Source organism: Lycorma delicatula, chromosome 12 (assembly GCF_047948215.1).
Source record: "Lycorma delicatula isolate Av1 chromosome 12, ASM4794821v1, whole genome shotgun sequence".
NCBI classification, from domain to species: Eukaryota; Metazoa; Arthropoda; class Insecta; order Hemiptera; family Fulgoridae; genus Lycorma; species Lycorma delicatula.
Genome location: NC_134466.1, coordinates 59,199,678 through 59,225,838, shown reverse-complemented (window position 1 = coordinate 59,225,838; position 26,161 = coordinate 59,199,678). Strand labels below are relative to the sequence as shown.

General features: G+C 27.6%; 1 protein-coding gene across 1 annotated transcript in view; it reads right to left on the bottom strand.

The window, feature by feature from the left end:
- jbug (filamin-type immunoglobulin domains fbug) overlaps positions 1–26,161 on the bottom strand; it is a 302,727-nt gene that overhangs the window by 50,470 nt on the left and 226,096 nt on the right. Inside the window, exons 24-28 of the mRNA XM_075380319.1 lie at positions 24,171–24,314; positions 10,153–10,374; positions 5,000–5,167; positions 3,286–3,510; positions 1,701–1,838 (exon numbers count right to left, since the gene is read on the bottom strand). Coding sequence (XP_075236434.1) covers positions 1,701–1,838; positions 3,286–3,510; positions 5,000–5,167; positions 10,153–10,374; positions 24,171–24,314 — 897 coding nt within the window. The remainder of the gene's footprint in view (positions 1–1,700; positions 1,839–3,285; positions 3,511–4,999; positions 5,168–10,152; positions 10,375–24,170; positions 24,315–26,161) is intronic.

Genomic DNA, 26,161 nt, shown 5'->3' with positions numbered 1-26,161 from the left:
GCTATCTTGATTTGGGGTCTACAGGTAGCTGCATTGCTTGTTCTCATAAAATGTATCTGTAGCTTGTTAAATCTGAGTTTCACTAGGCCAGGATGATTTGTTAATCAGAATCTAACAACAGAATGGTGGAGCTGGGAACAGTATAGAGAAGCCTTTGCATTAAAATTCAACTGGTTTGACTGGGTATGAAACTTAGAACCCCCTTATATGAGATGGCTAGTCCTAAACCATCTGCACCACTTTTGATTAGTATACTTTTAACTAGTAACAATAAATTATTGCCAATTGTAAATTACTATTACGACATTCCAGGACATATTTGCTGATCTTCAGGAAATGATCCAGGAAACCAAAATGAGCAAAAACGTTCATATCAATATAAGTCCTAATTTGCTTTCTTTTCATTCTGGATGCCATTTTGTGATTTTTAACAAAAAAATTATTTCTCAGGAACAGGTAAACCTACTTAATTAAATTTAGCAAATCTAAGACTAGTGTTTTGTTCTACAAAATAAAAAAATTTTGAAAAAGTCACCTTCAAAAATTTTTTTTTAATCTGCAATATCTTTGTAATTATTTGTTTGATAAAATTTTTACTCATTACAAAATTTATTAATCATTTTATTTTGAACAAAATGACACCTCATTTGTAAAAATTCATTGACAAACAATCGAGTTATTGCAGACAATCAACCTGGCAGTATGCTTTTACATCGTAGTACAAGGTGATCATTTTTATTATTAATAATCTCTATTAAATTTAGTTGAGGAAATAAAAACAGGCAAAAAATTATCAGCTTATACTGCCAGGTTAACTTGATTGTTTGTCAAAGTAGTTTTATAAATGAGGTGCCATTTTGTTCAAAATAAAATGCTTAATAAATTTTATAAAAGTAAAAATTTGATCAAACAATTAATTACAAGGCTGTTGAAGATTAAAAAATTACAATGACTGTTATTTTGAGATTTTTGAAAGTCAAGTTTTCAAAATTTTTTATTTTGTAGAACAAGACACTACTAGTCTTAGACATGCCAAATTTAATTAAAGTAGGTTTACCCATTCCTGAGAAATAATTTTTTTTGTTGAAAATCACAAAATGGTGTCCAGAAGGAAAACAAAGCAAAATAGAACTTATGTTGATACAAACATTTTTGCTCATTCTGGTGTCCTGAATCAGTTTCTGAAGTTTGGTGAATACATCCTAAAACACTCTCTATGACAACTAAAAAGTATATCATTATTATTTTACAAATATTTACAACATTGTAATTTTAAAAACGAATAATATTGTGCAAATAACTGAAGAAAAAAAAACAGTTAAATAATACAATCGATGGTAATTCGATATAGGTCAATGCTGATTGAATAAGTTTTTCATTTTTATCTTTTGTTTTAAAACTGATTTTTAAAAAATTGTATTAAAAATGTTTATATCCATTTGCTCACAGCTACATTTTCCACTTTACATATGCTTATTATAATCATTGACAATTAATTGAAGTTTATACTTGAGATATAAAAAATAGTTTTTGACAGTTAACTGAGCTTTACAATTAAACGAAAAAAATTGTTGAACAATAATAGAAATACAGCTCTGAGAACTACTTGTTTTAATTCTTCAAGTTAAATTACTCTTTATAGTTATTATAGGTAAAATTTTAAATAAAATGTACAGGATAAAATAAATTATTATACTTACTGCTGAAATATACAGGTTTACCAACCGTACCAGAATTAATGTCAGTTACTTTAACTTTGGTAGCATCATAAGCTTTTACAAGAAACGGACTTCCCTCCACATGTCCTCCACCTAACTTCACTTCAACACTATGATCACCTGAAAATAAAATCAAATAAGTATACTTTTCTCTAAATATTTTTTGTACTTTTTATCTAATAATAATTAATGTTGGACTTTGTAAATGAAACAAAACTGACAACAATGTAAATCCTATGTACAGTGTATAGAATTCAATTTTCAGGCACTCACTACTTGCGTTTTAGTCAAGTCTGATTGAAACACAATATGAGCTGGATAGCATGATTCTGCTCCCTGGGGAGGAGAGTTTGAAAGTATAACCTTTCTGTCTGCCTATTTCAATCAACTGATATAGTGAATGCATTGATATTAAGTGAGTGTTACGTGGAGGGGAGTAACAACAGCTGTTTATATTACAAATTTTTGTAAATTAAGTCTTTGACTGATCTGAATTTAGTTCCTATGTACAGATCAGAGCTCTGGATTTACCCAGTAAACCAAAAGCAAAGTCATTACAACATTTACTTCCATTAAAAAAAATCTGATGTGGACACCACATGACTTCCTTGTACACCTATTAAATTACATATACACATTATTTTAAAATGAAAGTACATAAAATTTTATTTTTTTAATAATTTCTGATATTTTTTTTTATTGATACTATTGAATTATTTATTGTAATTTTTTTTTTTACAATGAGAGGTTATAGTTACTATTAAATCAATATATTTAAATTAGTAAAAAGTATATGAATCAGATTTCATATACTTTTTCTGGCACTTTCGGATCTTGTAAGATCCAAATATTTCATTAATTACAATTTTATTTGGCTATAACACTGGAACCAATAAAAATAAGTACCACTTATGATATATCGCTGAAAAGCTCTCAATGAGAGCTTATTACGGCAGTAAAGAAAAAGTCCAAAAACCAAATTTTTGGGGATTTTTGGCCTTTTTGGACACTTTTGTTTCAGTCAATTGCAATCAAAAGTAGAGGTGCACAACTAGATATTACAATAGTCCTAAATCCAAAATTTCAACATCCTATGACTAAACATTTCTGAGTTATGCGAGTTAAATTTGTACACATGTACGTATGTACAGACATCATGCCGAAACTAATCAAAATGGATTCAGGGATGGTCAAAATGGATATTTCCATTGAAATCGGAAAACCGAAATGTTTTGTGATCGCAGTACTTTCTTTACTCTGTACAAGGAAGTAAAAAGAACCAGCTTTCTTATCGACTAATGACAGTACTTAAATAAGAGACATATGGTTAAATTTGTTTTACAGCAACCAGGTAGAAAACCAAGTACTAGGATGTCTGATTAGACACAATACTTATGTTAAAAAAACTTATGTCAAGTTTTTTACTAGACTAATTAGTAGTTAAATGTTATTTTTTTATATGATTTTGATAACGTCTGTTGTTGAATTTCTCTTCTCAGGAAATATCTGTTAATTCATAAAAACATAAGTACAAAAATATGCAATGAAAGAAAAATTTACAACTTACCAACATCACGTGGAGTAAACTGTGATGAAAATCTACCAGGTGAATCAAGAGGTTTAACAGTGACCGGTAAAGTATGTCGTGATGGTGATAATACTTGCACTTGGGGTGATCCAAGTGATGGTTCACATTCTACTACAAACACTGCCGGTTTGTCAACACTGACCTTATCTTCACCTGATAATACAACCCTAGCAGCTTCACTGACTATACAACTAAATGGACTACCTGCAACAAATAATACAAAGATAAAATTTACGGTAAATATTATCATAAAAGAAATTGTTTATAAGAAAAAAAATGAAAAAACTAAGCAGAATACTCTTTATAACATAATATTTTTACAATCCCAGCTCTTTAGTAATACTGTAAAACTACACAATACATTACTATATACTGGAAAGTATGCTAATCAGATCAAATTTTGCATAACGGGATTTTTGCCCATTTTGATGTTTTATAATCTCTTCTAATCAAACAAAAAACACAGTTTTAGCATTGAAAGTATGAGAAAGATGTATGTATATGTATATTGGCTTGTTTTTTGCTTAATAACCCAGACTGGATGGACTAATTTGGATGAAATTTGGTATGATAATTTATGTATATAAAGAACTGATCTCATTTAATTTTGATCACAATCGGTCATGGGAGGAGGGAAATACAAACTTTATGGCTTGTATATCTCAAACGTTTTATAGCTCATGTAAATGTCTTCCCTAATCTAATGCCCCTTAGATAGCTATGATACTTTCTGATGGTACTCAGCCTTATTCAAATTCCATAAAATAATAGTAAAAAAATATTTTTTTTTATTATTTGTTGTTTCTGGATTTATGTCATATTATTGTATTAATCAGAATGATTCCATCATATTAGTATATTATTCTGGTTGTGTATTTGGGCAATTTCTTTCAGGAATGGGGGATAAAAAGCTTAATTTTTTTTTATCAGTTGTCATTTTGTTTGGTATCTTTGCATTGGATAAACCAACTTTTATGAAATTAAGATAACCTCTGAAAATGGATCACTGAAGCCACTGAATATTGGTTACAATTGATTAAGAAGTTGGGAATGGGAAGGTAAGGTCACCACAGGTCCCATATCTTGAAATTATACTAAAAAAGTAAAATAATTTTTAAAGATAATTCTTTCCTTGCAATCTTTACTTTTCCTCCTAAAAAGGAGTCTACCAAGGGCTTCAATCTCAGTATCTGAACTATATTTTTCCAGGTGAAGCTGGGAAAATTATGTAACTCCTTGCTGCCAGGTTTATTGCCATATTATTTTAGAACTGCAATCTGAAAGAAGCCTTTTTGTTTTTTTAAACAGACTTAATAAAAAAGCAGATTTATAAGAGTAGTACAAACAACAAAATTACTGTGTTCATGCTTGTCGAGGTGTAAATGATACTGTGTATGTGTGCTTGTGCTGAGATGGGAATATGCCTGTCACTGCTAAATCAAAAACTCAAAAGTTTTTAATAGAATTTTTTTTATTAATGAAAAATTCTTTTCATGTTATCAACTGAAAAGATTTTCATAAAAGAAAGAATCATCCAAAAACAGTTCCTTTGAGAAAATTGTAAATGATAATATTGAAACTTGCAGGTCACTATTCCCAAATAATACAAAACTGTTTTCTCATTAAAATACAACAATAAATGTAGAAAGATATACAGCAAAATCTGAATAATAATTATAAATAAATTAAATACCCGGAACATCCTGTCCATTAAATCGTAAATCAACAGTATGCGTTGATGCTTGTCGAGGTGTAAACGATATCGCATATGTGTGTGGCCCTTGTGCTTGTGCTGAAGTAGGAACACGTCCACCATTAACAGTCACCTCTAAGTTACCAGGACCAGCTTGACTGGTTTCAACTGAAAAATAAACAAAAGAAGTCGTGAATGTAGAAAAAAAAATTATTTTAGAAAAAAAACACAAATAAAATATATTTTACTTGAATCAGTGAAGTTACGTATAGCAAATAATACAACAAATTTCTTTTTTAATAGGTTTATATTCAAATGAAAAAAATTATAATAGTCAAATGAAAACTGTAAAATGCACAAGCTTAATCAATTTTATTATCATTTTTGAAATTTTGTTTTGCTCACCTACCTACCACAGTTAATTATACTAATCTATACAATTTTTGAAGCAGATATTTTAATGAGTGTTTTATAAAGTATTTTTTATGTTGAAACAAAAAAATGTAATCATAAATGCTCTATCACAACAGATTTTTCTTTCAGATCTTAATTTAAATAATATCCTTATTATGTAATTTTTATGTATAATAAAAATGACTAGTTATCTTATTGATTATGTTATATATATGATTGATCTGATTAAGCATACAAAAATTTCATACTTTAGAAACAGAAATAGACTTGAAATATTTTATTATGAAAGATCTAGAAGGTTTAATGTCAAATAAGGGTATTATAATACTGATGATTGGCAGTTATTCAATAATTTGTCAAAAACAACCCTAAAACTAACTAGTACTATTGCTTAATTCAAAAAGAATCCTTCTATACCAGTAGAGCATGATGTCATAGATATGTGAAAGTATTTTCATTCATTTTGAAACAGTCAATTACAGTGCTCATGTTTGCCATATCTATGATGATCAAAGTAATTGGTCTTCTTCTCAGACTGCAAGGTACCTTTATAAAATACAGCTGTTTCTTATGTTTGTGGAACAATTTTGCAAAAAATAAACATTATGTGGTTAAAGAGTGGCCTAAAATAGAACTTTCCCTCCTGGTCAAAAAAATATTAAGTATGTTCCTTTAATCAACTCACAGTATGTTATTTTGTAAACTTTACATATAAAATTGGGGTTGATGAAGAATTTTGTTATAGCGTTGAATATAGATGAGAAGATTTAAATATTTAAGACAAGTGTTTCCTAAGTAGCTGATATAAAAGAAGGAATATTCATTGTAGCTCAAATTAGAAAATTACTTGATGATGAACATTTTTAACATTAAGTTGAAAAGTGTAGAGCCAGTACCATAGAAGTCATTAAGGTTGTAATACATGGATTTCTTGGAAATAACGAAAAAAAAAATAGTGATCTTTTAGTAAACAATTTTTTGTTGAACTATAAAAATCTAGGCTGCCGGGTGTCATTAAAAATGTATTTTTTGCACTCCCATCTTGACTTTTCCCCACCAAATTTGGGTACTGTGAGTGAAGAACAGAGAGAACGCTTTCAGCAAGACATATTTATTACAAAGGGAACACATTACAAGGTTTATTATACCTATAAACTTGGTCACTTTTAAAATTTAATATTATTTAGAAATCTCTGAAAAAAGAATAAAATTCACTTATTCGTGTTTCTGTTTCAATTTTTTTTTCCAATTTGTAGACCAGTGTTATTTTAATTTAGGATTTGTTTGTATATATCTACTTTTTTTATTTACAAAGTGCTAACAAGAAAAAGTCTATCTATTGATCTGAGAAAGAGATTTACAAGATGTTTTGTTTGGAAGGTGTTATTGTGCAAGTATTTTAGTGCAAAAATTTTATAGTGCAGAAACATGGATTATAAAGAAAAGAGAAACTCATATATAGAAAGTTTAAAATATGGCTATGAAGGAAAATGGTGGGTATCAAATGGCAAGAGAGAATATAACGATCAGGTCTAGATGATTATTAATGAAAGTACGAATGTCAACAAAACAATACAAAGAGAAAAGCGAATTGGATAGGCCACATCCTAAGACCTACTGTATTCAAAAAGTAATAACTGAAGGAAAGATTGTAAGTGTGAGAGGAAGAATCAGAACAGGAAATGTTGGATGATTTGAAAGGGATACAAGGATACAATAATTTAAAAGAAAAAGCAATATTTTAAAAGTAAGAAAAAAACATCATTGAGAATGCTCTTTTTTGATACCTGTCAAGACAGTTTCACTAAAGAAGTTAATTCGGTTAACTTCAAATTTCTTAAAATTATAATACCAAGAAACCTTCCTTTTTTTAAAGATTAATTTATAATCTTTTAATAAAGAAATATTGTATCTGAATAATGTAAATAATCTATTTTGAAATTTATAAGGCAAGAAGCATAAAACACCACATGTTTGGCATAGCTGCTAGAACACAGGTTGGTCTGCCTGAGCAAATTACAAGTAACAAATTATTGTTTTCTCATCTTTTTCTTTTTAGATTTTTTGCTTTATTCTTATGAAACTTTATTGAAAAAACAAATAAACACAAATTCTAATAACAAAAACTAATCTATTATTCATAATATAATTTAATGATATAATCAATTCTTTTTAATATAATAAAAAAAAAAACATTCTTTTGAACTTTCAAGATTTTTTTTATTTTGAAAAATGGAAGGAATCTTCTATAAAAACTTTCAAATAATAATAAAAAATTAATTACCAGCATTAAAAAATGTATTACCATATTAAACCATATTTCTGAAATTATTTACAAGTAAATAAACTAGGTACAAATATAACAATTCAAGATTATTTTTTTACTTAAAGATGACCTCAAATGAATAGAACATACTAGAGTTCCCCTAAAAATCTTACTTCTGCATGACTTTGTTTACTTTTTAAATCAACTCGAGCAAATTTTTACTGTCCTTACCGAAAATTTTAGGTATCAGGGATTTTGCAGTAAATGTTAACATTTCAATACTTCTCTTAATCCAATGTTATAAAAATTTTCCAAAGATATGGACGAGCCAAAAATCACTTCCTATGAAGAAAATTTATTATTTTTTTCTTTCAGATAAAACTTAAATAAAAGTAAGACTCATTACTGAAAAATACACTCTCCAAGGAAAAATAAAAATGGTAATATTTTACTTGGAAAGTCAGAGGAGTGTTTCTGAAACATAATTAAAATTTACAAAGTTTTGCAAAATTAGAAAATCACCTTCTGATCAATGGTTTTGAAATCTGAACAGAGTAGATCAGCATGATGTTTCAAGATCAGAAATACCAAGATCTTCCAGAAATAATGAAATTATTGAATCTGAAAGGAACAGTGTATTGGAGGATGTCACAATGTCCATAAAAAAATGTTCCACTCCATTGGGCATTAGTCAAACATCATTTTGCAGAATATTACACAAGGATTTAAAGATGTTTTCTTACAAAATCCAATTAGTCAATAAAATGGACTCGAAAGATTATGCATTACACATGGATGTGCTAAACAGCTAAGCTATCTCATACAACATTTTTAATGACAGCCATAATTTGAAGAACAGATATAGAATCAGAAATAATCAGTATTCAAAACAATTAAAAATTTTTGAAGTTGGGTCCCGTGGAACTTCAAAAAAAATTCTCATATCATCTACATTAATACTAGATACAAATGGGTTTTCAATTTTTAAAATTAAAATTAAAAAACAAATTATATTTTAAGTATGGGTCCCATTCATCTCCCTTGTGTTTTTGGGGCTTAAAAGTTTATTTATTATATTAATTATTTATATCAGTACATTGGTCCATAAATTTTGTGTGACATTATTCAATAAGGCTAAAAGAAATTAGTTAAAAAGAAATTGGGTATCACAACATCCCTTTATGGAGTCAAAAATGCAAGCCAACATATCTACACACATATCCAGAAATTTCTATAATCTTGTTTTATGTTTTTTTTGGGCCTTCTTGAAACATTAACATTTGCAAAAATCCTGATATACAAATTTAGGCTGATAACTTTCTTTTTATACTTATACTGTTGGATCACCTGTAGAGCTATACTTGGGAAAGTAAAAATATTAAAATCAACTTTGAACAGGTAAGATCAAATATTTAACAAAAACTTTCTAAACATCATTTCTATTAACTAGTTTTTTTCAAAACGCATGTCAGAATTTAAAGGTTTATTGATTTCTATGAAATCAATTGGGAAAACCAGTTTTATTCTAGGAAAAGATTCACAATGATATTCTGTGCCTATAAAATTTGTTACAAAAATTTTTGGGTAAATTAAAATAATGCTAAAAGAATAGCTTTTACTTCTATCAGTTAACAGTTACAGTTATCCCTGTAACATCCAATTTATTAGAGATTTTGTACAACTTCAGAAATTTTATTACAATTTTTTATAGTATTCAGAAAATTTAGGTAATTTTTTATATACTTCATTAATGTACTGAGTAGATACTGTCTGATTATATCAATCTTACATTTATGTCACTCAGTGCAAACAAACACTGCTTACATTTTATACCATGCAAACAATGTTCTCTATTTTTAAATTAACCTGTATTGGTTTTATTAAATTCAAATTTTCTACAGATAATATTAAATATATAATAACGGTAAATAAACCTGTAGATCTCAACAAAAATAAATTATTAGCCAACAGAAATTTCAATGTGTGTTCATTATGAACGAGTCTGATAAACAATAGAAATGAATATTATAGTAAGTGATTACAAAAACTATAAATAGGTCTAACTTATATCAACTGCAACAGGTTGAATGACCAAAACCCACCGGGTTGGTCTATTAGTGAACGCGTCTTCCCAAATCAGCTGATTTGGAAGTCAAGAGTTCCAGCGTTCAAGTCCTTGTAAAGTCAGTTATTTTTACATGGATTTGAATACTAGATCGTGGATACCGGTGTTCTTTGGTGGTTGGGTTTCAGTTAACCACACATCTCAGGAATGGTTGAACCGAGACTGTATAAGACTACACTTCAATTACACTCATATATATCATCCTCTGAAGTATTATCTGAAAGGTAATTTTACCAGAGGCTAAACAGGAAAAAGAAAAACAAGAAAGGTTGACTGAACAAACAAATAGACACTAAACATACATTTTTGTAAAAAAAAATAAATATTTATTAAAAGATACATACTCACCTAGAAATGTGACAGATTGTCCGACAGTTCCTCTAGAAACAGACTTCACTTTTATAGCATTAACATCATAAACTTTGCAAGAAAACGGTGAACCAGCGACTGGTACATGTTGATAATTAACAGCAATTTTATGTTCACCGACCAATCGTGGACAGAAATCAACTCTAAATGTTTGTCCACCGGCATCTTTAACCTGAGCTGGAACTGGTTGTCCATTCGGCCCTAAGGAATTCTTGGATAGGTCAATGTACAGAAATCAGGGGGAAATTCTCAAAAAGGAAAAATATATGAAAGTTAGTAAAGCATTAAATTATTTAATTTAATTACCAAAGAAATTTTTTAAATGGATTAATCATTTTACTTTTCTTTTTTAGTGCAAGCTTTAAAGCAGCTAATAGAAATTAAATAAAAATTAATAGAAAAAAAATGTCTAATAAACTATGGAAGCCAAGTTAAAAAATATATAAAGTCAGCTTTTACAAATGGCATGCTAATGTAGCAGTGCTACATTTCACGGCTTAAAAATGATCTCTTCTGGAATTTGTGTGTTCTATTTTACTTGTCCTTGTTGAGGTATAGTGGTTTGTCTGATTACTCGTAAAGTGTTTTCAAATAATTTTTATACAAAAAAAACTTACAAACAAGATATTATCTAATAACATTCACTTAATTCGTTTAATGTAAATTTGAAACTCAGTAGTTTAATGGATGATAAATGTTTAAAAATACAACCCTTTGCTGTATTCAGGCAATATGTCAAAGCTAATCTAATTTCTACAGATTCTAAAACAGACTAAAAAAACAATCTAGATTCTCTGGTTTTAAAATTAAGTCCCTAAGTGAAAAGCTACTCAAATGTTCTCAAAATTTGAATGTGGAGCTGATTCATTGAATAAAAAGCTGTATAGTACTAGACAGCTTAAGCCTTAACTTCTGATTAGTTATTTAATTGTGACAATGTGCTAAGTGAATCTGTGTTTCTATTTTTTCTAACTTTGTACTGCATTTATGTTCTGCAATGCTACAGGGAAGTGAAAATGAATGACATTAAAAAAACAATGAATCTGCATCAAATCCATTTTCAATTTGACAGAATTTTCAAAGAAACTCACAAGACACATTAAGCCACACACAAAAGAACGATTGGCAGTAATATTTTAAAAAACAAACAAGTTGGTGATGATTCTAGTCATTATTCATCTGAAAACATGCCTAAAATGTAGCAAACACACAAGAAGACATTCTCCAAGGCCAAAAAAGAACAACATACAACATTTATGATATAGGAGGCTTATTATATGATATTTATAAACAAATTCTGTCATGAGAACCCAAGATGAGAACATTAATGTGAAATTTATCGTAATGGTTTTTTTTTAACATTGAACAAAAACAGCACTGAGTTAAAGAAAAAAACTTTCTGAAACTACCCTAAACCTCATCTTCAGCATTATTACTGATGATCAATCATAAATTTATGACTGAAACACAAAAATAGAGGGGCAATTGTCTTAATGTAAGAGTAATCCAAAGTAGTCTTGGTCAAAGAAACAAAAGTAGCTTGAAACAACATTAAGTTGATTTTTTTTTTGTTTTTCACAGTGTTTTACATAAAGTTTCTTCTTCTAGGTCAAACTGTGAATTGAAAATTTTACTGTAATGTTCTGAGGTAGCATGAAAGGACATCCGACACAACTGGCATAACAAATCTTGATTCCTGTTTTATATCAAAGTGCCTAGCCATACATTACTTCCTGTGCATAAAATTCTGGGTATTTATTAACATGCAAAACATCCCACATCCTTTCTACTCATCGACCTAATCTTATATGACTTCTTCCAGTTTCTAAAAATAAACTTGAAATATAAAAGATAACATTTTGAAATGATTACAGATATGCAGACTGAACTGCAGGATGTAACAAATAGTTTGAAAAGGAATGATTAATAAGCATTTTCAATCATGGGGACTCCATGATCCATCCAGAAGAAGAATATTTCAATAGGATGGAAATCAATAATTTTTAAGGTAATTTATTTAATTTTTATAGGCAAATTTCTGTAAATTTTGGATAGCATCTTCAAAATCTAATCAATGTATTTAGAAAACAACAATATCTAAGATTCTATAAAAAAAGTTTGTATTTTTCTTTTATAAATTGTTTGTATTATTAATATTTCATAAAAATTAGAAGGGACTCCTAATATCAATCATCTACTTATAAAATGTTTGAACAACAAAAAAAAAATGGGAACATACCATCTTATTCTAAACAAATAAATTCAAGAATAATACAAAATTTTCATATTTCCAGAAAAAAGATATATATAAAAACTATAAAATAAACAATTTTTTACTATTAGTAAAAATTTTTGAACAATCTGTAAAAAAGCAAAAAATCTATAATTGTGTACATAATCATGAGTAATGAAACAAGGTTCTATATTTAGTGAAACAATATTGATAGAAAGTCATTTAATGTTTATATATATTTGTAATTGTCAGACTTGTTAATAATTGTGTATAAAACTTTATACGAAATCAACAAACCACTTTGGGACAGTGACAAAATAAAATATAACCGCACAATTTTCTATAAATGATTCCTTTCCAAATATCATTGCTAGATTGCACCACATGTTAGTTTACGCAACTGTACTTAGTTTTCTATAAATAAATTTATTAAAAATTGTATAAATTTTGATAGCATATTATGCTTTTTTTTTCATGTAAAACTTAATATTATATAATTTTAAATACATAAAATAAATAATATTTACTACTTTAAATTTATTAGTAATATTATTAGAATAAGTCACCATTAAAGATTATCAGTAAAATAGAAATCCATACTTAAAAGAATAATTCTTTGTTTTACAAGTTAATTTAGTACCTTGCATATCGAGAAAATACATGCTCTGAAAAGTAACGTTAATCAATATCAATGCAAAATTTTTAGTAGAAAGTAAAAGCAAATTATTATTTTTAAATTATTATCTTAAATAATAATAACAGTAATAATAGTTGAGCTTTTATGTACAAATTTTTCTAAAAATACATTTGTTTCAACGTGATGTAAACTAAGACAACAAAACTATGTTGTTAAATCGTTGATTACACAATGTGCACCGATAAGTAATGAAAGTAGAGGTAATAAGTATTTTGATTTAAAAAATTAATAAATAATTGTGGTGTTAATTACACTTCAATAACTAAATTATATAACAAAAATGGGTGTTTAAATCTGGTAACAAGTAAATTACAAATACATATATATAAAACAGGGTTGTACAGCTTTGAAGAACAGCTGTGATAGTATTTAATGCTACTTTTCTGTTAATTGTTCTCCAATATGAAAAACTTTTCCTACATGAGTTATATTGTTGAAAAATAGACTTTTTAATTATATTTCATTATTAGTGTTTTTAATGTAAAAATTTTAAATTACTTAAATATCGTAACTCTCCATAAAAAAGTATGGTGTGTGGGTTTATTTGTTTGTTGTATGTGCTCACATTTTTATTTTAGCTGCTATTGATGCAGAGCGTACCAATGGTGGTGAGCCAGGCGGCTGCATGCAGCACACGGAATGATTCATACTTCTTGATACAAATGATTTATCTAAAATTATATTTGGTAGTTTGGGGATAAAAAATGAAAATACTGGGGGGAAGAGCTATGTTAAAAAACCACATCTCACGAAACAAATAAAAATGTTCAGGATTTTGAAGCTTTCATCGTAAAATTTTTATTGTTAATATTATGCTAAATTCACAAACATTATTCAGTTATAATAGGCAAAAACATTTAAGAAAATTTTGCGTAATGAAACAAACTATGTAACACTTTCTCGGTGGGCCGTAGGCCTGCCTTTTTCCTATTTCTAAAAATTTTAAATAAAGTTCAACATTTCTCCTCTTAAATGTAATGGAGAATGATGGCTCTTTGAATCATGGTAATCTTAGCATTAAAATTGTCATGACAAAAAATCTCAGTCTTATTTATAACTGTCGACCTCCGTTGCCTTTCACCAGGAGGTTCTGCGTTCGAGTCCCGGTCAGGCATAGCTTTTTTTCACATGCTACGAAAAATTCATTTCATTACCATCAATTGGCATCTGTTACACAATATTAGCCAAAGTAAACAGAATATAGATAAGTTAATTAAATGCAATTGGGCATTCTTAACAAGTCAATTATAGACATTCAACACATCTATTTATTGTCTAAGGAAACAGATTGTAAATATTTAATTACATACAAAAACAATTACAACTAATGAAATCTAATCTCTATGTATTGGTAAAGGGGGTTTGCTTCATAAAATTAGCAAGATTTATTAATTTTGTAATTAAAAAAAAAAAAAAATCAAAATTATTACTTCTTTACGTTTCTAAAGTATTACTACTGCCTTAGAATCTGTTTAAATATATTTAAATCACAAAAATAATGATTAAAAAATACTTTAACCTAAAAAAAAAGAATCTTATTGTTATTTTGTCATTCTAATAAATAACCAAACAATCAAAAAGTTCTTTCATCAAGTTATTTAAGATTATATTAAGATGTTCATTTTTCAAAACTGTTATTTTTTGAATAGTTTTAAATAATAATAATAATCAGATGAACCTGAATTTGCTGTAACTTCTTACTTAAATGCAATATTTATACATTTAAAAATATGATAAACGATTTCCTTTTACATTTACCATGAGGCAATAAATCCGCCCCCAAAAAAAAAAAAAAAAAAACTAGAAGAATATAATTTTTTTTGAAAGTATGAAAAAACATTATATTTTACGACCTACATTTATATGATAGTATTTTTTTAATTTAAATTAATTGAACAGTTTCTCAAATATTTACAATGTTTATAAGATATTTATAATTTTTATTAATTTTATTCTTCATTATTTAATATAAAATGATAAATAAATATATACAATATTTGAATCACGAAAGCCAGGGAAGCATCCATAGTGTACAGCTGTGATAGTTAACTGTATGGATGTGCACACTATCATTTTACCAAATCAATGTATAATATTTATACTGAGACACAGAAATAAGCTTTTATAAAGATCAAGCAGCAATTCAATTTAAGAAAGAAGATCTGAATTCCACCAAGGGTTACACAATTTTACAGAATTTAATACAAAATATGTGATTTTTGTGTAATATAAATCTCCACAGTGAAAACTATCATGAAGATTTAATCTTCATGAGGTTGTCCATCCGAAGCAATAATTGTTTAAATATTATGACTATATTAGTTTTATACATTTCAGTTATAAGCAACAGATTAAATGTTAAAGCACCATTTACCAGCTAATGAGTTTCCACCACCACAATCTGAAGGAATACAGTGCATTTGTAAGCACTAAATATGAGGTATATAGATAAGAAATCGTAAATTATTTGTGCGATACATGCAAGATGCAACACAAATGATAGAAATATACAGTGCATAAAAAGAAAAATAGAAAGAGTGAGTTTGTGAGAAAAAGTGATAATAAAGGTTTCAATATAATCTCAATCTCCGTGGAGTCGCACCTGTAATGCAACACATACAAGGGAATGTCAGATTCTATAAGAACAAAGGAATAAATAAATAAAATATGCAAAAAAATATATATATATAAATAATTACCATAGATAGAAATCTATCACTTTTCTAAAGTAATAATAAGTTATGATGTGGTTACTATAATAACCATATCATAAAAATCTGTTTTTAATTCGAAGTTGAATAACAATGTATTCTTACAAACAAATATAAAAGCAATCCCTACATAAATAGCATCTCTGATAACCATTAAATAGAGTGAATTCTATGTTTAAAGTACTTAAAAAATTTATACGTATATACAAAAATACACATATACACACAAAATTTCTTCCAATCATGCTTTTTTCTGATAAGTGCTTGTTAGTACACAGAGGAATTATACTTTTAAATAAATTTTGTCAGCTTAATACAACAACCATTATATAGTTTATACTTATGTAAGATAAGAACACATCACTATCCTATAATCTTAAGTCTAAAATACCTCTATAGTATAGTGTACATCTTACGTAAAAGTGATTATACATCGGAGAATAGATCTGGAAAGATAACTTTTATATACATGCACACATAAAATAGTACAAGGCTTGAAAAAGTTTACAATTAAAAAAGAAAAAATTTAAGAAACTTACAACATAATTTAATCAAACAAAATATTTCAGTGACTTATTAGAAAGCGTTTACTAATAAATTACATAATCAAAATCAATGAAAAATTAGGATTTAACATTATCAGAAAAATTTGTTAATTTTTTAATTGCGCTGGTAATTATGCATTACTTATGAAGTTATGAGTCGTTCATGTTCTGAAGACCTGTTAAATTTTTTCTTTACTGTTCCATCTATTTTTATTTAAAATATACTATATATCATAAACATTGGCAATTCCTTAATGTGACACGTTACTGATAACTATAGTTGATTGGTAATAATAGCTGAAAAAAGTATGATTTTATTAAATAGAGCGCAGTATAAATAATTTGTAGTAAGAAATAAGACAAAGATGCTTTTCAATCAAAATTTCAATCGATTAGAAATTACTATTTTCTATTTATTTCCTTAACAATGAAACAAATTTTCTGTTAACTATTTATCATTTTTGATAGATGATTTCATTAGTTTTATTGTCACGCATCTATCCTCATATACGAATTTATCAAAGATGATTAAAAATTACAATTTTTATTGGAGTTAAACATCTTTATTTATCTTTTCTATTTTTCTTAAAATTTTTATTTTGTTTTTCAGTCCATTTGATAGTTACGATCTTTATTAAAAATTTCACAAAGAGGTTGTAATATTTTTAACTGTACCAATTATTTTAGATGTTACATTGACCCTTTTCTGTGTAATTTATGATAACATTTTAAATTTAAAAGTCTTTCTTTCAAGAATAAAAATCATCTCTTTTTGTAAGGCCACGCTATTGTCAAAATTTGTACAAAATAAAATTATTTTTTTTAATTATCAAAGAAAAATGTTTATCTAATAGTTCTGAATAACTGAATACAATTGTACAAGTTTAATTTAATAAATATGGAATTTCACATCTACATGAGGTCATTAAACCATCTGGTATAATTAAAAACAGGATGTAAGGATAGTTCATATTGCAACATATGGGTGCCATCTTTCACTTTTTTCCTTCATTAATATCACAGTACACAGTATTGTTTGGGGTTACATTTTCATGGTATATCAGGGCACCTTCATATGCAAACACTTTAAAATTTAACTAATAAATAATTATGATTCTGTTAATAGAAAGGCAAACCGCAATTAAAAACCTAATTACATATATAAAACATTTTCTTTGTTGTAATACAAATTCTGATCAATAAGTATTAAATCTTTTTTTTTTCAAATCAACTAATTGTACTATAGGGTAGGGATTAATACTGAAGATGAACTTGTTCTCAAGTGAATAAATATGATTTTGTTTGAAACCATTGTTCTCTGAAATCACTGTTAGTAGCCAAGATATTCAGATATATAGCCAGTGTTTGTTGCATTCTTGTTTTGAGTGAAAACATTCTGAACAGAATAGATCAAAGAGTATGCTTCAAATTTTGTTACAAATCAATGGCATGCAATAAAAAAAAAGCCAATGAAACTGTGAGTGTGCAATGAACATAAAAAATGGTATTTCATTTTAAACATGGTAGAACATCAGTTAAGACCAATGACCGTTATGGCTCAATCAGGAAAAACTCAGAAATAATCTATAAAGTTTGGTAATTAGTGATTAAAGATTTTAGAACAACAATCAGACAGATTAAAAATGATAAGATCTTTGCGTATATTATGTTGCTGAAAGATTCATACAAAGACTCCTTTCTTAATTCAAAAACAATCTGCGAGTTGTATGTGACGTGCTTGATTATAACAATATAGAACCCAGGATTTTATGAAGAAAATCATAATCAGATTAATACCTGCTTTATTGTTATGATTATGATTCTGAGGACAAGAAAAGTTACCCTGGGAGAAAAAAAAAACATTGCAATTAAAAAACATTTCCGGCTAAAAAAAAAGACATTGCAATCAATAAGCAGTGGTGATGATTATATCTGACCACCAGAGATGTTCTCCACTGCTAAAAAGATGCTACTTATACTGATACTATGATATTGATATCCTACTATACTAAAAAGTATCAGTATTTCTTAACTTCTTTTTCATCCTCCTTAACAGACTGATCATAATTTTTTTTATATTCATTTATGTTCAAACACCTTTACTCTTATTTTAACTTTCAGTAATATTAAAGTTTCACATTCATAAAACAGAACAATTTAACCTGTTTTAATCAAAATCATGTCATCTTAACTATTTTTTCTTCCAATTCTCATTCCTTCATATTTTTTGTAATTTATTACTATTACTTCTAAATAAAAACATAATACAATACAAATAGCATAATTTTTGACACCTCTTAGTAACAATATGAGGATTAATTTTAGCTTAAATATGAGCGCACATAAAAATAGTTTTACTTATTCTACACAGGTAATGGAAGTATACAGTGTCCTGGGAGATGTTGACTAAACTTAAGGGACAGATGCAGGACATCAAAATAAACATAAAAGTTCATATGGATAAATGTCCCCTATCTTACTTCATTTTCCCTTTGTCCGTAATTTTGTATCTTTCAAAAAAAGTTATGTTTTAAGAAGAGATTGAAATATTTTAATAACAATATTTTCTTTAAAATAAATTAGTTTGAAAATTTCACGTTAAAATTCCAAACTATTAACATTTTTTATTTTTAATTTATAGAGCTAAATATTAGTTTTATCAAATTATATTTTATTATATAAAATGTTTTGTCTTTTATTATGACCAAAATTACATCTCATCTGTTCAAACTGGTTGATTAAGAGTTCAGATGTGACAAATTTTGTTAAAGTGGAGTGTAACATTACTATTTTATGCCTATTCTATTATTACTAATAATAAAAATTACTAACTGAATTAATGAAGGACATTAATTTTTAATTAATTAATTATTTATTTTATTTGAATAATTAAGGTCTCAGTTTATTCACAATAAGGCTTTATATTTTATCTAATAAAACTTAATTTGGTTAAATAATATTTATGAAACAGTAATTATTTAGTTGAGATGCCTCACCCCGAAATCACAAAAAAAAACATATCAAATTCATTCAAAATTAATATTTATTCATTTAATGATGTACTTTAAGTTAGTCAGAAAATTATTAAAAATTTACATAGTGATACAAATAAAAAAAAAAGAAAAGAAAACTCAACAAAAACGCAACAGAACTACTAAAAACATCACAAACAATTAAAAACGAACAACAAAACGAAAATGTAACAGAACTATTAACGAAAACTGCAATAATAACACCATGAATACTCGGAGCAAGAAAACCGCAACCGCAATCATCAAGAGCTGAACCAAACCTAATTAATTATTTATTATTTAAATAATCAAAACATTACTGCTGATTAGTCAAGGTTAGTGAGTGAAGCGAGCGTAGGTTAAGTTTGGTAAGTTTATATTATTTATTTTCAATATAATGTTTCATTATGATAGTAGTATTTTTTTTCAATTTTCATTGTGTAATGTATTATTTGTATCACTATGTAAATTTTTACTAATTTTCTATTTTCCAATACCCATATACATCAATTAATGAATAAATATTCATTTTGAATGAATTTGATACGTTTTTTTTGTGATTTCGGGATGAGGCACCTCAACTAAATAATTACCTACAAAACTATTAATGAATAAAAAAGTTTAGTGATAGCCATTTTGGAATTTTCAAAAGTAAAATTTATTAAATTATTTAATTTTTATTTAAATAAATAAAAATTTATTTAAATAAATGATTAATCATCTAAAGTCATTATTACTAGTCAAAGTGAAAAAAAATTTCAAATGAAGAAAGGATGGAAACGGATTACTAGATTAGCTAACTAGCTTACTTATGACACCCTGTTGTGGTACATTATCCTCTTTACTGTACTATTAAAGTGCTTAAACCAGTCTGGAAACTCCAGGTAGAATGAATGCACATCTTAACTTGGATTTTTGGTTTTTTTAAGGGGGGGGAAATGCTTTTGCATTAACGTTGGGTCAAAATAATAACAAGAGGCTTCTTCTCAGATATTAAAATATTAGTAAAATATGGTTAAAATTATGATAAAAATGAAGATAATAGAAATAAAATTAAAAGAAATGTTACAATTAAGATAATACATGAAACGTGAATAACAAAATAGTATCAAAATTTTGATGGGTTAAATCTTATTAAGTAAATTAATTCTTTTTAAAAGTAGCAATACCCGATATAGTACATTCTTGTCCCCCAAGAAGGGTTGGGATATAGTGAACCAATAATAAAAGTATAGATCATACTGAAGTAAAAAAATTTGCTAATTTAATTTTTTTAGTGTTTCACTGTGAAATAGTTATTTAAGATTACAAACTATTATAGACCACTTCTGAAACTATGAAAAACATTTACAAATAACCTAAAAAAACATAATTTGATAAACAACTATTCAGACTTAATAATGATTAAAACATTCTAATTGCAGCCATTTTGAAATTTTCAAAATTATTATTTTGTAGAAGATATCTGGTACATAATTATACATAAAATTCCATTAATATCTCAATTTGTTCATAAAATAAAAATTTTTACTGAAAAACAAAATGGTGCACATAGGGAAAATGAAGCAAGAATACCCACATGAACATTTTTGTTTATTTGAAGTCCTGCATCAGCACCTGAAGTTTGGTCAAGACTTCCTGGGATAGTCGTATAAGTTAATGAATGCAACACACGCTGGTTTAATTGATTCAAACTAATGCTATGAAAAACCAGTGTTTAACAGATATAAAACAGTGAGGTGTACAGTTATTAGTTGAAAATAAATAAATACATTTACCCATAGAAAAAGAACACACAGACATTAACATAAATGAAAAATAAAAGATAAACACACAAAATACAAAGAAAACCCAAACATTTAGTATTAGTTAATAATGTGCATTACCACAAAAGATTCCTTAAAGAACTCTTCAGTGTTAAAGTAGAATATTGATGTTTACATAAACATTCGCCTTCCATAAACAAAATATAAAAATGTTCAATTCATTACTAACCAGTTGTAATTATTATAAAAACTAAATTTAAATCTAAAATATAAATAAGAAGGAATAAAAAATATAAATAATAAGTTGACAGAAAGTTAAGTCCCTCTTTAAAATCCTTGAAGAATTAAAAATTTACAATAAACATAATTAATGAAATATGAACAGAAACATATAAACATAAGTCAAACTTCCAGGTTATCAGATCCATTTAAAATAAAAGCTGGTGTAAGACAAGGTGATGTAGTTTTTCCAACACTACTTAATTGCACCCTTGAAAATGTATTAAGAGAATGGCCAAAAGAAATTAAAAACCTAAACATTTCAAAAACAATAAAAATCTAAAGGATTTGGAATTGATATTTTGACTTTTACTGATGATTTAGTAGGTTTAGCAAAAACAGAAGAAGAAGCAAAACAAAACACCATCTCTTAAGTGAAAAACACAAATAAAATATGTTTACAAATTTCATATGAAAAGACAGAATGGTTATTCAACACTCAAATTAAAATATCAAAAAATAAAACAATCAAAGGGGTAAATAAATTAAAATATTTAGGAGAAATAATAACTCCCAACAGGACTAGAAAATAGGGAATGAAAGCTAGAGTACCGAAAATGGAAGTATCGTATCATTTAATTGGAAACCTATACAATAAGAATCCACATAGAGAAAATCCAAATTAAATCACTATAAAACAGTAATACTTCCAGAAGCCTTATACGGTTCAAAAACACTACAACATTTTCTAGCAATATGATAAACAGAATTGGAAAAGGAATCCTCAGAAAAATATTAAAACAACAATGAGAAAAAATAGATAAAATTGTAGTAGATTGAACAATAACAGACTGACAAATAACATTTTTAATTTTATTAATGAAAAAAAGACAAAAACAAATTGGTACCGACAATAGATCACAGAATACCCAAGCAATTAAAGATTTTATATATGAGAGATACGTTTAGGAAATTGCTTGATGAATCCAACCTAAAGAAAAAATAACACAAAAGAAATGGACCGAAGAAAGAAAAAAAAAAGCAGAGATAATGAGGAAGTTCTGAGAAAAGAAGAAATCAAATTATATAAATGTAGTCCAAAGATGGCCTCAATAAACAAAAAAAAAAAAACAAAAAAAGGGTTGATGAGAGAATGAGTTCAATTGTAACCAATATTCAATTTTTAAATTTTTTTTATATTTTTAAATCCTGAATAATCAAATAAAAGCACAAGGATCATTCTGAAAGTAAATAACATTAAGATATAATAAATTTCAATCAATAATTTAAAAAAACATCTGGTACTTAACAATAAAACATTTTTCATTTATTTAAGGTTTTAAATAATTTTTGAAGTTTATCGTTAGTTATCATTTTTTAATAAATTTCCAAATTATTTTAAAAAACTTTCCTCTAATTTGCCTCAAATTTAATTAAAAAGGTTTCTTTTACAAAAGATCTATAATTGTGTCAATGAATTTTTAAATAATGCTAATTAAGAAGAAAAAAACACTGAACTTTCTACCACATCTCTATTAAACATACGTATCAATTCTCATAAACACCTTTTGAATTATGATTTATTTTGTAGTTTTTTTTTTATATTTAGTATCTTCATGTATTTACCTTAAATATTCTATTTCTTTATATTTTAAATAATAATTAATACAGACTATAATCACATTCATTTTTATTTTAAAATTAATTGCGTTTTTCATGATGTTACTCTGATCAAGGTTTTAAAATTGTTTCCCTTGATAAATTCTGGGGCAATTACTTTTTTTATTTGTTTGCATTACCGATCCACTTATTAGTATTAATCTAAAAGGAAATTTTCAAAGAATTCACAAATTTTGCTTTGTTATTATCACATATACAGATATTTTGAACAAGTATTTATTTTGTTGAATGACTTTGAAATTGATATTAAAACAATTTATTAAAAAAAAACTACATAAAAAACTAAATATAGATGTAAAACTATATAAAATTTATATTAAACTCACTCCCATTATTGAAAAGTCTAAGATTAAAAAAATACCATAATACTTCGTAAATATATTTAAGAAACATGCTACCGTTTTCTGTGCAGCATTAACATGTAAATTATAAACAACTGTTTCTCAACATTTACATATAGATTAATTTTTTTTTTTAATTATTAATTCTGAGAATAGCATCTAATAAAATATAATAAAACCATATAAAGTGTTGTTTAACTTAAATATTTTTTATTTTTAGGTATTATATATTAATGTTAAATGACATAAACACTTGTTTTTCAGGTGTAGAAATTATAAAACTTGAGTTTGGAGCCTTATAAAAAACAAACTATCCATCTGATTTTAAAACAAGTCAAATCAAAATTTATATGATTTTACTAATTTTATTTTTTTACTAATTTTTTTAATTTCAATTTTTGCCATAAGGATAGAAAAAGATAGATTCTTTGAGTTTTCCTTCGAACATCCTTTAATCACTTATCATTAAAGCACTATTAGTTCAATTCTGTTCAGATTTTTGTGCCTGGTAGTCCAGTTTATTAACATATCCCTAAAAATTAAAATCCGCCCTTTCAACTGTTTATGACCTGTTAGGAAGTACCGGAGAGAAGAACTGCTATCTATGATTTTTAAAAATTATAAAAAAATATATGTATTTATAACTAATGACAATTATTATAAACAATTACATATAACAGGAACAACTTATGTTTTCATATTCTTTTATATAAACATATTCATGTCTGCTTATGCAAATATGAGCATATATATATATATATATATATATATATACATACAAAAAATATACTTACCCTCAACATTAACCTCAATGTCATCAAGACTTCCAGCAACATTGCTCATTGTAAAATATGAATCAGTGCCTAATGGAGCACACGATAATGAGGAGCCAGTTACGAGTGGAAAATCACCAACAACAGGTGCTATAAATGGTGAACCTATAAAAAATTAAAATAACAGAAAATAAATCAAAATAATAGAAAAAAATTATATATATATATATATATATATATATACACGAGGTGCTACCCAAACGTTCGGGGAATTTGAATTTCGCACGCGAACCATTGCTGATACGACCTGCTGCCGCTAGATGTGGCTAACAGTACTCTTTGTGAATCAGTGTTCCAATAGCTCTGACGGTGAGAGGCTGCACTGTTGACTTTCGTGCGGTTGTGTAACGTTGTGTTTTACTGCTTCGGCGAAATTCTAAATGGCAGATTTTAAAGAGCAAAGAACCTGCATCAAATTTTGCTTCATGTTTCAAAAAACTGGTGCAGAAACCCATCGCATGCTTGTGGAAGCATTTGATGACAATGCTATGAGTAAAAGTAAAACTTTTTTGTGGTACAGACGATTCAAAGATGGACGAACGACAGTCGATAACGATGAGCGTTCAGGAAGACCATCAACAAGCGCAACACCTATTGTTGCAGATTGTAGACAAACAATCCATGATGTTTGTCCAATCGCACAAATGTCATAGGGTCCGTGCAATGCATCTTGTCGGACAATTTGAACATGAGACGCATCGCTGCAAAATTAGTACCGAGACTGTTGAACAGCAACCAGAAACAAAATCGCGTAACTGTCTGTAGTAAATTGAAAAATTCAGCAAGAGATGACCCTAACTTCATCTCCAACATCATAACCGGTGATGAGACATGGGTGTACGGGTATGACCCTGAAACTAAGCAGTAGTCGCGCAGTGGAAGTTGCTAAGTTCACCGCGGCCAAAAAAAGCATGCCAAGTTCGCAGCAACGTGAAGTCCATGATGATTGTTTTTTTCGACATCAAAGGCATTATCCATAAGGAATTTGTTCCTCTTGGTCAAACTGTCAATGGAATGTTCTATAGTGAAGTTTTGAAGGGGTTACATGAAAGCATTAGGTGCAAACGTTCAGATCTGTGGGGTAACAACAGCTGGGTTCTGTACCATGACAACGCGCCAGCTCACACATCGCTAACCGTTCGCAATTTCTTGGCTTCCAAAAAGACTGTAGCGATTCCCCACCCACCCTATTCACCTTACCTTGCCCTGTGTGACTTTTTTCTCTTTCCAAAAATAAAATTTCAATTGAAAGGCCGTCATTTTAACACAATTGAGGAGATTCAGGAAGAAACGTGGAATGTGCTTCGAACACTTACACCTGCATACTTCCAGGGATGCATGAAATCATGGGAAAAACACTGGGATCACTGTATCAATCCCCAAGGGGATTACTTTGAAGGAGACAGTGGAAATTATAAGTTATGGTAAGCTTTATTTTTATGGTAAAATTCCCCGAACTTTTGGGTAGCACCTCGTATATATAAAACATAATATCATCATATTTATATACAGCTTTCAAGTAAAATAATTGAGACAATCTGCTATGTTACACAAATAACTCTTTAAAATGGCCAACATTTTTGAAGTATAAGAAATATGCCAGGCATACTTTTGAAAGTCTGGGTTAAACAGATTCCTGCTGACTCTTTATTGGTTCAAATATAATGTACATCAACAAACCCTATCGACTCAAATGTAAGCATAATTCAGCCCATAAAATTTTGTTTAAAGTTGTAATAACTTAAATATGCAATAATGTTACATGCAATAACTTTCATTCAATAAGGTACTCTAAGGGTACGTAAGTTGTAGAATTTAGATAAAAGCTACATAATGAATATTATTACTCCCATTATATAATAGCTCTGATTAGTGCCTCTTTTGCTTTAACTATTAAACAATCTTCCTTAATGTAGAAAATGAATCGTGAAGAAAATGACCACACATGTGGG